Source organism: Symphalangus syndactylus, chromosome 16 (genome assembly GCF_028878055.3).
Source record: "Symphalangus syndactylus isolate Jambi chromosome 16, NHGRI_mSymSyn1-v2.1_pri, whole genome shotgun sequence".
NCBI classification, from domain to species: Eukaryota; Metazoa; Chordata; class Mammalia; order Primates; family Hylobatidae; genus Symphalangus; species Symphalangus syndactylus.
In genome coordinates, this window is record NC_072438.2 from 46,468,773 (window position 1) to 46,480,433 (window position 11,661).

The window sequence follows — 11,661 nt, forward strand, 5'->3', positions numbered from 1 at the left end:
TACAGGCACATGCCACCACGCCCAGCTAATTTTTGCATTTTTTGTAGAGATGAGGTTTCACCATGTTGGCCAGGCTGGTCTCGAACTCCTGACCTCAGATGATTGCCCGCCCCAGCCTCCAAAGTGTTGGGGGATTACAGGTGTGAGCCACCGCGCCCAGCCAGTGAGACAACTTTTTTACCAGAAATGCCAAGAATTATTGCTAGACAGGTAGATACTATTTTTTAGACAAATACTAGCTTTATAAAGATATTTTCCTTATAAATACATTTAGAATCATAAATTAAGTGATGTAGTTTAAGCCAAAAAACTTGTCCTATTTCAGAATGTTATGGAATGATTTCATATTTTCTTGAAAATATGGCCGGGCGCAGTGGCTCAAGCCTGTAATCCCAGCATTTTGGGATGCCAAGGCTGGCAGATCACAAGGTCAGGAGATCGAGACCATCCTGTGTCTCGCGGTGAAACCTGTTCTACTAAAACTACAAAAAATTAGTCGGGCGTGGTGGCATGTGCCTGTAGTCCCAGCTACTTGGGAGGCTGAGGCAGGAGAATTGCTTGAACCAGGGAGGTGGAGGTTCCGGTGAGCCGAGATCGTGCCACTGCACTCTAGCCTAGGTGACAGAGTGAGACTCCATCTCAAGAAAAAAAAAAAAGAAGAAAATGTATTTGCTTCATAGTATCTTGTTTTTAGAGTGCCATTGAAAGAAAGTCTCACATGCTATTAGTACTAATGATTTATCACTTTAACTTTGTTTAGAGAAATGGATAGAAAATAAGTGAGTGGATAAAACTAACAAGAAGGATCTTGGCAACAAGAAAAACAAGGACAGTTCAGCATTTGAGATGTCTTAAGAAACAGAAAAACGGCCGGGCGCGGTGGCTCACGCTTGTAATCCCAGCACTTTGGGAGGCCGACGCGGGCGGATCATGAGGTCAGGAGATCGAGACCACGGTGAAACCCCGTCTCTACTAAAAATACAAAAAAAATTAGCCGGGCGTGGTGGCGGGCGCTTGTAGTCCCAGCTACTCGGAGAGGCTGAGGCAGGAGAATGGCGTGATCCCTGGAGGCGGAGCTTGCAGTGAGCCGAGATTGCGCTCCAGCCGGGGCGACAGAGCGAGACTCCATCTCAAAAAAAAACAAAACAAAACCAAAAGAAACAAAAACTGGCCGAGTGTAGTAGCTCACACCTGTAACCCTCACCTTTGGGAGGCCAAGGTGGACGGATCACCTGAGCTCAGAACTTCGATACCAGCCTAGGCAACATGGCAAAACCCCGTCTTTACGAAAAAAGGAAAAAACAACAAACGAAAAAAACGCTGGGTGTGGTGGTGTGTGCTTGTAGTCCCAGCTACTCGTGAGGCTGAGGCAGAAGAATCACTTGAGCCCAGGAGGCGGAGGTTGCAGTGAGACAAGATAGTACCAGTGCCCACTCCAGCCTGAGCGGCAGAGAAAGACCCTGTCACAAAAAAAAGAAAAAAGGCCGGGCGCGGATGGTGGCTCACGCCTGTAGTCCCAGCACATTGGGAGGCCAAGGCGGGCGGATCACGAGGTCAGGAGATCGAGACCATCCTGGCTAACACTGTGAAACCCCGTCTCTACTAAAAAAAAAAAAATACAAAAAATTAGCCGGGCGTTGTGGCGGACCCTTGTAGTCCCAGCTACTCAGGAGGCTGAGGCAGGAGAATGGCATGAACCTGGGAGGCGGAGCTGGCAGTGAGCCGAGATCATGCCACTGCACTCCAGCCTGGGCGACAGAGCCAGACTCCGTCTCGGGAAAAAAAAAAGAAATAGGCAAATTGTCAAGTAAGGAAGAAAATATATGATAGGCAGATACATAATTATAAATGTCTGTGACTTAAGTATATAATTAAAGATCTAAGTAACTTTTAGCTCTACAATTTTTTAATTTTTATTAAGAAAATACTTTGCTTTTGCCTGCAGAGCCCTCTTAATTGGGATATTTTCATATTTTGAATTTTAGGGCAGCTGCAATGACTCTCCGCACGGTATTATTGTCATTGCAAGCACTATTGGCAGCTGCAGAGCCAGATGATCCACAGGATGCTGTAGTAGCAAATCAGGTAAGATGGCTGCTTTTGAAAGACTCTTGTATTGTGTATGAGTCTCTAACACTTCAGTGGTTTGCACATTAACACATGAGCATACTCTATTGAAACTAAATTTTGAAATGGTTTTCTTTCTTGTGGTAGGATTATTTTGTCAGGTGTAATAGTGAAAACTTCATAGACTTTTAACATCCTAGTTTAATTGGATATAGATGCTGTTTTCCTAACATGAGTATTTTCAAACACATAAAGTCAAAAGAATTACACAGTTAACACCCATATTCCAACAATCTAGATTCTATGATTAATGCTCGTGTATGTGTCCATCTTTTTATCCTTCCATTCAGTGATGATCCCTTCCTGCTAATAATTTTAATCACCTCCTATCATGGCACTTACATGACATGGCACAGTTTCCGATGCCTTTGTAATTTGTTGAACGGAATAAATATTTTTCATTTCCCTTTCTAGCTACAGTGGCTAAGTTTAATAGTTACAACAGAGACTGGACCTAAGTTATTAGTATGTGACTCGTTAAGAAGCAGTTTGCTGGCCAGGTGTGTTGGCTCATGGCTGTAATCCCAGCACTCTGGGAGGCCAAGGTGGGTGGATCACTTGAGGTCAGGAGTTCCAGACCAGCCTGACCAACATGGTGAAATCCTGTCTCTACTAAAAACACAAAACTAGCCTGGCATGGTGGCATGCACCTGTAGTCCCAGCTGCCTGAGAGGCTGAAGTGGGAGAATTGCTTGAACCTGGGTGGCAGAGATTGCAGTGAGCTGAGATCACGCCATTGCACTCCAGCCTGGGTGACAGAACGGGACCCTGTCTCAAAAAACAAACAAGTTTGCCAACACCTACTCTAAGCCATTGGAATATAATGAACATTTTTTTTTTTTAAACTTAGAAAGTTTTTCTTCTCTTGACTTCTAAGATATAACCCTCTTTTCTTCCTCACTTCATAGCTGTTCTTTGTTAGTTCCCACAATTATTTCCCTTCCTACTCGTCTTTCTTAAATGTAGTTCCTCAGTTCTGACCTTGTTACCTTTACTTTCTGTACACACTCACACTTGGATGATCATATCTATACTGATGTTACCACCCATACATTGATAAAATGTTTAGGCTTGCCCTCTCTCCTAAGCATGAGAGCCTGGTGTTTAACTAAATTGGTAGGTCATGGTATCATAGAATGATAGGTTTGTAGGATTTATGATACTGCATTCAGTTTTGGTAGTGTTACACTCAGGTACCCAAGGAACATTCATATGGTTAACCACCCAAGTCACAGCCTTTGGAGTTTTTCTCTGTGTCTCCTTTGCTCCTGTTGATAACCATTCCCTGTATCATTCTGTCACTATATTTACATAATTACTCTGATTGCCATAGGTCACTTTTTAAAAATTGTTTCTTTTCAACTGCTCTGATAGATCTCCTTTTCTCATCCTCTTTCTTCCTTTCTCCGTCTTCTACGTTGCTATCAGGTAGCTTTATAAAGTGCAAATCCTACTTCACTAACAAAAACTTATTAGTAGCTCTGCTGTCACCTACTTGAGTCCAAATTCTTTAGTTTGCAGAGTTTTTCCATGATCTGAACTCTCTGCTTTATTTCCTAAATTCTTGTTTTCTTCAAACTCATGCTTTTTCAAGCATTGCATTCATTTTTACATATTGTATCCAATCTGCCATATTTCCTCTGCCTGAGGAAACTTCCTCTTGGCAAACTTTAATCTATAAGATTTTAATTTATATATTATCTTTCTTCTTTTCCCTTGAGGATCTGTTTACTTTATGTATATATGTATATATCCTTGTCAACATATTCTGTTATCTCTGAGTACTTCGAGTTAGGGTTTTCCATGTTTTATATATGTGCTATTTGTTCATATTTGGTTGTTAAAAGCATGGCTTGTGTTCCAGCTTTGCTTTCCTGTTGAGCTGTAAGCCTTACAGGTTGAGGTTGGACTCAAGGGTTTCTTTTAGCTCCTAAAATAGTTCAATAATTTGACTTATTTCCTTGTGATGAGTCAGTGGTAGAAACTAGATTTATCATTTTAATATGTAATAGATTTAAATATATAAAGTACTTTTAAAAGAAATATTAAAGTGAATTGAATAGTTAGTAATTTATACTTTGCTTTACTAACTAATGGTGGTTCCAAAGTATTTGATAAATTTACCTCTTTCCAATGCATATGGGAAGTCTTTTAATAAAATTATTCTATTGTGAGTTTATAATCATCTCAAGTTATGTAATAAGTTAGGACTTTGCATGTGGGGTTTCCATAAATCACTGTACACTAATGCAGCTGTAAGAAAACAGAAGAAGAGGCTGGGCGCGGTGGCTCACGCCTGTAATCCCAGCACTTTGGGAGGCTGAGGTGGGCGGATCACGAGGTCAGGAGATCGAGACCATCCTGGCTAACACAGTGAAACCCTGTCTCTACTAAAAATACAAAAAATTAGCCGGGCGAGGTGGCGGGCACCTGTAGTCCCAGCTACTCGGGAGGCTGAGGCAGGAGAATGGTGTGAACCCCGGGGGGCGGAGCCTGCAGTGAGCCAAGATCGTGCCACTGCACTCCAGCCTGGGCAACAGCAAGACTCTGCCTCAAAAAAAAAAAAAAAAAAAAAAGAAGAAGAAGCTAGTTGTATTCTAGCCTGGGCTGTGGGTAGTACAAAAGCTGGTTACATTGTAAAAAATTATTCTAATGTCCACATATTTTTATAAGCTAGTAATCTGTGTTCAGTTGTATAATGTTTGCTGCTTTCCAGTGTTTGGAACATCTCTTAATTCCTCACTTAACCTAATTTTAGTCTTGCTAGTTATATTTGTTGAATTCGGAGATTAAAGTAGATTAATGTTACTTGTCTTTATTATTGTCAACACAAATTGTGAGTTGAAGCTTCAGGTTAAGTGGTCTTTTCTCGAGTGACATAGTTTGTCTATAATGCAAAGTGAATCACGTTTTAAATGTAGATTTGTTTTATTTGGAAAAGTAGGGTTGTAGGCGATTAGAGCTGAAATATAACAAATATTATAACTGTAATGTCATGTCAATCAATTTTTCCCCCCATATAGTACAAACAAAATCCCGAAATGTTCAAACAGACAGCTCGACTTTGGGCACATGTGTATGCTGGAGCACCAGTTTCTAGTCCAGAATACACCAGAAAAATAGAAAACCTATGTGCTATGGGCTTTGATAGGGTAAGTACATAAGGGCATGTTGATTTTTATATATTGATTGATTTTAAATTATTGCAAATTCTTGGCTGACAAAAGTGGTTTAGAAAATAAGAGAAATTCGCAGCCTGGGCAACATGGCAAAACCCATCTCTACAAAAATTAGCTGGACGTGGTGGTGAGTGCCTGTAATCCCAGCTACTCTGAAGGCTGAGGTGAGAGAATCCCTTGGGCCCAGGAGGACGAGGCTGCAGTGAGCAATAGTCATGTCACTGCACTCCAGCCTTGGTGATAGAGCAAGACCCGGTCTCAAAAAAAAAAAAAAAAGGAAAAAAAGAGAAAATCTTTTTGGTAAACATATTTTCTGTTTTCGAAATCAGTGATTTTTTTATTTTTACTAATTACTGTCATTGATTTTAGAAGCTTTTCATGCACTGCAAATGTAAATCAACTTACAGAAAAGAAACAAGGTGTTAATTCCCAGTATAAAGAGTGAATGATTCAGTATTGTTTAAATGTTTCCTTGAGATTTAATTTCCTGTCCCCTTTTCTTCTCTACAGAATGCAGTAATAGTGGCCTTGTCTTCAAAATCATGGGATGTAGAGACTGCAACAGAATTGCTTCTGAGTAACTGAGGCATAGAGAGCTGCTGATATAGTCAAGCTTGCCTCTTCTTGAGGAGCACCAACATCTGTTATTTTTAGGATTCTGCATAGATTTCTTTTAAACTGGCATTCTTGCCTAATGATGTTATCTAGGCACCATTGGAGACGGAAAAAAAAATCCCTGTTCTGTAAATAAAGCTAATTAAACGTCTGTGTAAATTTAAAAAGGGGAAATACTTTAATTTTTTTCTTAATAGTGTAAAAATTCCTTGAGCTAAGCTAAAACCATGGAAGAAACATGCTACTTTAGTGTTTAGCAGTGTACCAAGACTAGCAAGAGTTTGCTTCAGGATTTTGTTGAATAATTAAGATAATATTTTGAGTGTGTCAGGGCCATTCAAATTGTTGGTGTTGCATCACAGCTACCTTAACTGTTTTTAACATGGATCCTCTGTGCCTGTGTATTTACTTGCATGCTTGTACTTGACTTCTTAGGATGGGTAGCTGAAAAGACCACCATTTTAAGCATTTGAGAATTCTTAAATATGAAATTTATTCAGAATTGAAGATGGTGACCTATTCAGAGCCTTTTTGTCCTTGTCAACAGACTGGGACATAGTGTCTGTTCCCCCCGGCCCCCCCACCACCACCTTGCCACACACAGCTAATATTCTGATGGTAAATTTCTCTGTATTAGGTGGGGAAATGTGCTGAAGGACAGTATGTATCCCTTGCTTCATTTTTAGGTCATAGGTTTGGAATGTTTTGTCCCAGTTCTTCAAACACTCTTAAATTTTTCCTAGGTAATGTAAAAATGGAACTGCCAATTTTATTTCTCTTGCAAAAATAGTAAATACTTGATGTTACATTATTCCCAGGTTTATTGAAAGAACCCAACTTAGTTTTTCAGTGAATTTGACACCTATTTTTTAAATGATGAAATTTTTCTTTGAGAACTGGCAAGGATGCAGTCAGCTGTTTGTTTGCAGTTTTTAGCCTGATTTTGGGGTCTATAGAGATTGCTTTATTGGATACTTCAAGTCATTCTTGCTTGCACTTCCCCTGTTGACACATGAAAGCTGTGTTGGTGTTTTATTGTACATACTTCAGATACACATAGGAATAGAAGTGTGTTATAAATCTAGCTTTCTTTATGATGTTTCTGATATGAGAATTGAAAACTTTACCTTCTCTTGTACATAGTCAGACTATTTGTATTAAATTTACATTTCATTCTAAGTTCAAAAGTTTGAAAATTATTAGTTTTGCAAGATCAAACACTAATGTGACCATTTTATGAAGGTTGAAGTGGATTTATGCAGGCAGTTCTATATATAGAAATACAATTCTTTTTAAATTTTTAGGACCAATACAAAATAACAAAAATGTAACAACGGAATCAGACTGAATTAAAGTAAGGCTGTATATTGAAAGTCATATTATAAAAGGTTTGCTTTCTTTAAGTGTTATTTATCTTAAATTATAATCGTTAAGTGTTTGGAAGATAATTTTTGAATCATAACGTCAGCATAACTTCATTTGACTTCTCAATAATCTTGATACTAGAAGCAATAAAAGAACCATTATTAAATATATTGTAATGTTAAAGATGTGAAGGTTCTTCCAAAAATTTGTAAGGCTTTCCTAATTAACAGTAAACTCTTATAGTTGATATTATTGCATACTAAACACAAGTTGCTGTTTTTTCCCCATATGTTTGCTTACGCATGTCTTTATACAATCACCTCCTTTTATTGCTGTAGTTTATTTTCTAAAGATGCCAAAGGAAACAAGATTTTTCTTTATTTATTTTAAATACCTGAAACCTTGTACTTTATATTTTGAAGTAAGGTGGGATTGTGTGAAAATGTGGATGGTTTTTCTCCAGTGTTGGTTAGAATTACTTTTTTTAAGTGGAGGGCAACTTGGTAGTATTAGTAGAATTTGGGTTTAAAAATATCAGACACATCTACCCAGTTTATTTTTTGCCTGTATTATCAGGGTATATTTAATTGTCCTGTGGTTAAACAAAGGTGAGAGAGCTCAGAGTTTCTAAAGGTCAAGCATTTTACATATACACATACATACATGCTCTTGGAGGCAGCTATATCCTGCTTTGATTTTTATGGACATGAGCCCTGTAGGGTTATATACTCATCTAACTACACTTCAACATCCCCAGTGCCCAAGAAATTGGAAAGTACAATATTTGGTTTGAGACATTCTTCATAAAATATTCTTTATTATAAAAATTTACCTCATTTACATTTAATGTGATGATCTTTTTTTTTTCCTTTCTGGTATATTTCCCACTGTACTGTTTGGTTTGTGTTATTCTCTTGTCTGTGGGTAGATTTAGTTACCCAAACATAGAAACTAAAGCAATTGCTTTTTTCCTCTGGTCTTAAATATGTTTGGAAAAAAAGACACTAAGAGATCAGGCCTAGGGGAAAAGTACCCTGGTGGAAATTATTTTTGTAATTCTTAATATTTTTGAGTTGGCTCCGTTTGTCAGTTTTAAAAGCCTCAAAAATTATGTTAAAAAAAATCCAGTGAAATCCCATTTAGGGCAGGCCGATTTGTTAGAAGTCACTGATACTCCAGTAGGCTTTTGTTATAATCAGGCCTGTTTCCTGAGTATGTGCCTCTTTTAAAAGAAGAAATAATTAGCTGTATAGTATTTCAGTACTGATGAATGAATGAATGAATGAATGAATGGCAGTTAGTGGACCCAAATAAGTATTCAGTGGTATATAAATATTTGAGGAACTAGGTACTGAATTAGGTGCTCTGAGTTGGCACCCTGAAATGTTTGGAATTACAACTATGATTTACTTAAACACGTAACACGTTCAAGGATATATAAATGTTTGGAGTCTTAAGTATTTTGCTTTTGAAGAGAATAATCTATATGAAATGAAAGACTTGATTTTTTTTTTCATTTTTTAGAAGTAATACACATTTATGATTGTTGGCACATAAAACTATGCAAAATAATTCTTTTTAAGTATCTGTAAGAAGGAATTGGCAGTTTAAATGGATTTTGCTTATTTATGCACTACAGAATGCAGCATACTGTATTACTGTTGAGGCTGCTTAATAAGTTTACCAATGTGAAAAGCAGATCTTGGGTATAAGTGTATGCCTGATTTGAGCTTTTAAAACTGTGCAGTAGGTGTATGGTAATGTTTTACAATCCTATGTAGCAAAATAGGAAATTATGAATTTTTGTTGTTGTTTTAAAGATTTAAGATGGATTGGGGTAGGGAACAGCTGGAGCCAGGTATACCTTCTAGTATGTAGAGGGAAACAATGTTTAGATAGGAAAAAGGAAGCCGTCTGTTTACAGTTAACTTTATTTCATGGACTTCTACAAAATGTTGTATTAATCACTTTTTCTAGTTCAAGGAATTTCAATTCCAGGGTACAAACCATTGATTTAAAAATTACGTTTCCATTCTTTTTAGTACCAGTTTAAAGTAAATGCTTACCATCAGCCAGTTGCTGTCACTGGGAAGAAGGCAACTTGAAGTATTTACTGATAAATAGCCTTTATTCCCAAGTGTGACTTTTCTTCAGTGTCTACATATTATGTCACACGTTCTATTTGCACTGCTGCAATATAGATCAAAGATCTTGTGGCATAGGGGTAGGGGAGTGTTAGTATCTCCCTTGTCCCATTTGTTCTCTTACTGCTTCATTGGACTGATCTACCCTCATGAACTTGCAATCACCTAAATGGAAGTCTTGAATGTGTCACCTTTTGCTTGGTTATTTCAACCATGCTGCTATATATAATCAGGTGTGGCACAGTTTGTCAGTTTGATTCTAGGTGTGAGTGGATAGAAATCATTACACTGTGCTGTTAACGATCCTTGTCTGCTTGCTGTTACCTACTTTTTACAGGCATCATAATAAAAGCTAGACTATTTCTTTGGGGGGAAAGAGACTTATTTAATGTAATTTAAAAAACTTTTCCAATAGAAAATGAAATATTATTGAAAATAATATCTATTTTTTAGCTTTCAGCAATTGATGGTGCTTTGTTGTGGTGTCTGCTGGAAGTCTACTGCCATTATAGGGAACCTTGCTTGTTAGCTTCTCTAGATCTCTATTCTAAACAATCTGTTAGTGATGATAAATTCTGTAGGAGGGTCTATTCTGAGCCGTTAACTTCCTGTAAGGGGAAAATGGGTGGGTTACCAGAAATACCATTGAAGCAGGGTGGGCTGTGGGTGGAGGGTTGGGGTATTTGTCTTGAGAATTAAAAACTACGAAACACTTTTGTACACAACTGATTTTTTAAAAAATAAACACATTTTTAAAGATGTTGAATTTTTCCCCCCTTATTGGGAATTCTTAAAAATAAATGCATGCATGTTTTCCCCTGAAAATGGTTTATATCTTATTTCTGGGTACTCATCTGTGGACAAGCAATTAAGTCTTAACTCTAAATAAGAACTAGGCAGATATTTCTCCTTCACAAATTTCATAGTGATTGACATATAAATGCAGTAAGTTGTATCAGATCTTTGAATTTAAAAACAGATTGAAATTTAGTTCTAATTAAATTTACTAAAAGAACATATTTGCTTAGGTTCTAATCCAAAATTGAGAGTAACTAAGAGTTAAGTAATACTTTGTATTCTGTTTCCGTATATACTTTCTGGAAATGTTGCTTGGTACTGTCAAAAAGACTGAATTGTTTCAGAAAGTCCAGGGTTTAATCCCAGCTTTTTTTTTTTTTTTTTTTTTTTTTTTTTTTTTTTTTTGAGGCGGAGTCTCGCTCTGCCGCCCAGACTGGAGTGCAGTGGCGCAATCTCGGCTCACTGCAAGCTCCGCCTCCCGGGTTTACGCCATTCTCCTGCCTCAGCCTCTCCGAGTAGCTGGGACTACAGGCGCCCGCCACCACGCCCGGCTGATTTTTTTATATTTTTAGTAGAGACAGGGTTTCACCGTGGTCTCGATCTCCTGACCTCGTGATCCGCCCGCCTCGGCCTCCCAAAGTGCTGGGATTACAAGCGTGAGCCACCGCGCCCGGCCAATCCCAGCTTTTACTAAAGAGCAGAGAGCCTGGACTTTTCTGAGCCTCAGTTTCCTCATCTAGGTAAGATATTTGCCCAGTACTTTGTAGCATGTTTGTGAAGATCAAATGATTGATGTAGCTATAAAACTACTTAATATATTTGTATAGATGTTAATATAATTCTAACACTAAATTTTGGCTAAACTATGAAAGGATTACTCTTCCTAATCTGAAACCACCAAGAGGATACCTTGTTTGAAAATTGTTCTGGTTTGGCAAAGTAGCTATTTTTTGTTATGTCTATTTTAAAGGTCCATTGATTGGTTATTATCTGTAGATTGTCCCTTCCTCCATAAATGCTGATAATTAGAAGACACTTTGTCAGGGTTTGTACAAATTATTTTACATGGCAAAATTGATTGTGTCTTTATGGTATTTGTAACCAACTCACAGCAGGCCTATAGGTTTCTTTGCCAAGAAATGGAATTCCTCCTGACCTGGAATATCAATATAAAGTGTTCTTTTTGTGGAGTAAGACTGGGTCTTTAGGTACTAAAAATCTAGGATGACAAATAGAATTCAAGGCTGGGTGTGGTGGCTCACACCTGTAATCCCAACACTTTGGGAGGCAGAGGCAGGTGGATCATCTGAGGTCAGACAAGCCTGGCCAACATGGTTAAACCCCATCTCTACTAAAAACATAAATGTTAGCTGGACATGGTGGTGTGCGCCTGTAATCCCAGCTACTCTGGAAGCTGAGGCAGGAGAATTGCT

At 38.0% G+C, this 11,661-nt stretch overlaps 1 protein-coding gene across 6 annotated transcripts in view; it reads left to right on the forward strand.

Annotated features, from left to right (window-relative positions):
• The window catches only part of UBE2K (ubiquitin conjugating enzyme E2 K), an 88,607-nt gene extending 78,352 nt beyond the window's left edge, over nt 1-10,255 (forward strand). For 4 of the 6 annotated variants that reach the window (XM_055246467.2, XM_055246470.2, XM_063619855.1 and 1 more), the window contains 3 exons: nt 1,986-2,085; nt 5,151-5,279; nt 5,817-10,255. In XM_055246467.2, the coding sequence (XP_055102442.1) occupies nt 1,986-2,085; nt 5,151-5,279; nt 5,817-5,891 (304 nt within the window). In that variant the 3' untranslated portion in view covers nt 5,892-10,255. The remainder of the gene's footprint in view (nt 1-1,985; nt 2,086-5,150; nt 5,280-5,816) is intronic. The other 2 variants (XM_055246468.2, XM_055246471.2) reach the window with 2 other exon arrangements.
• The last annotated feature ends 1,406 nt before the right edge of the window (nt 10,256-11,661 follow it).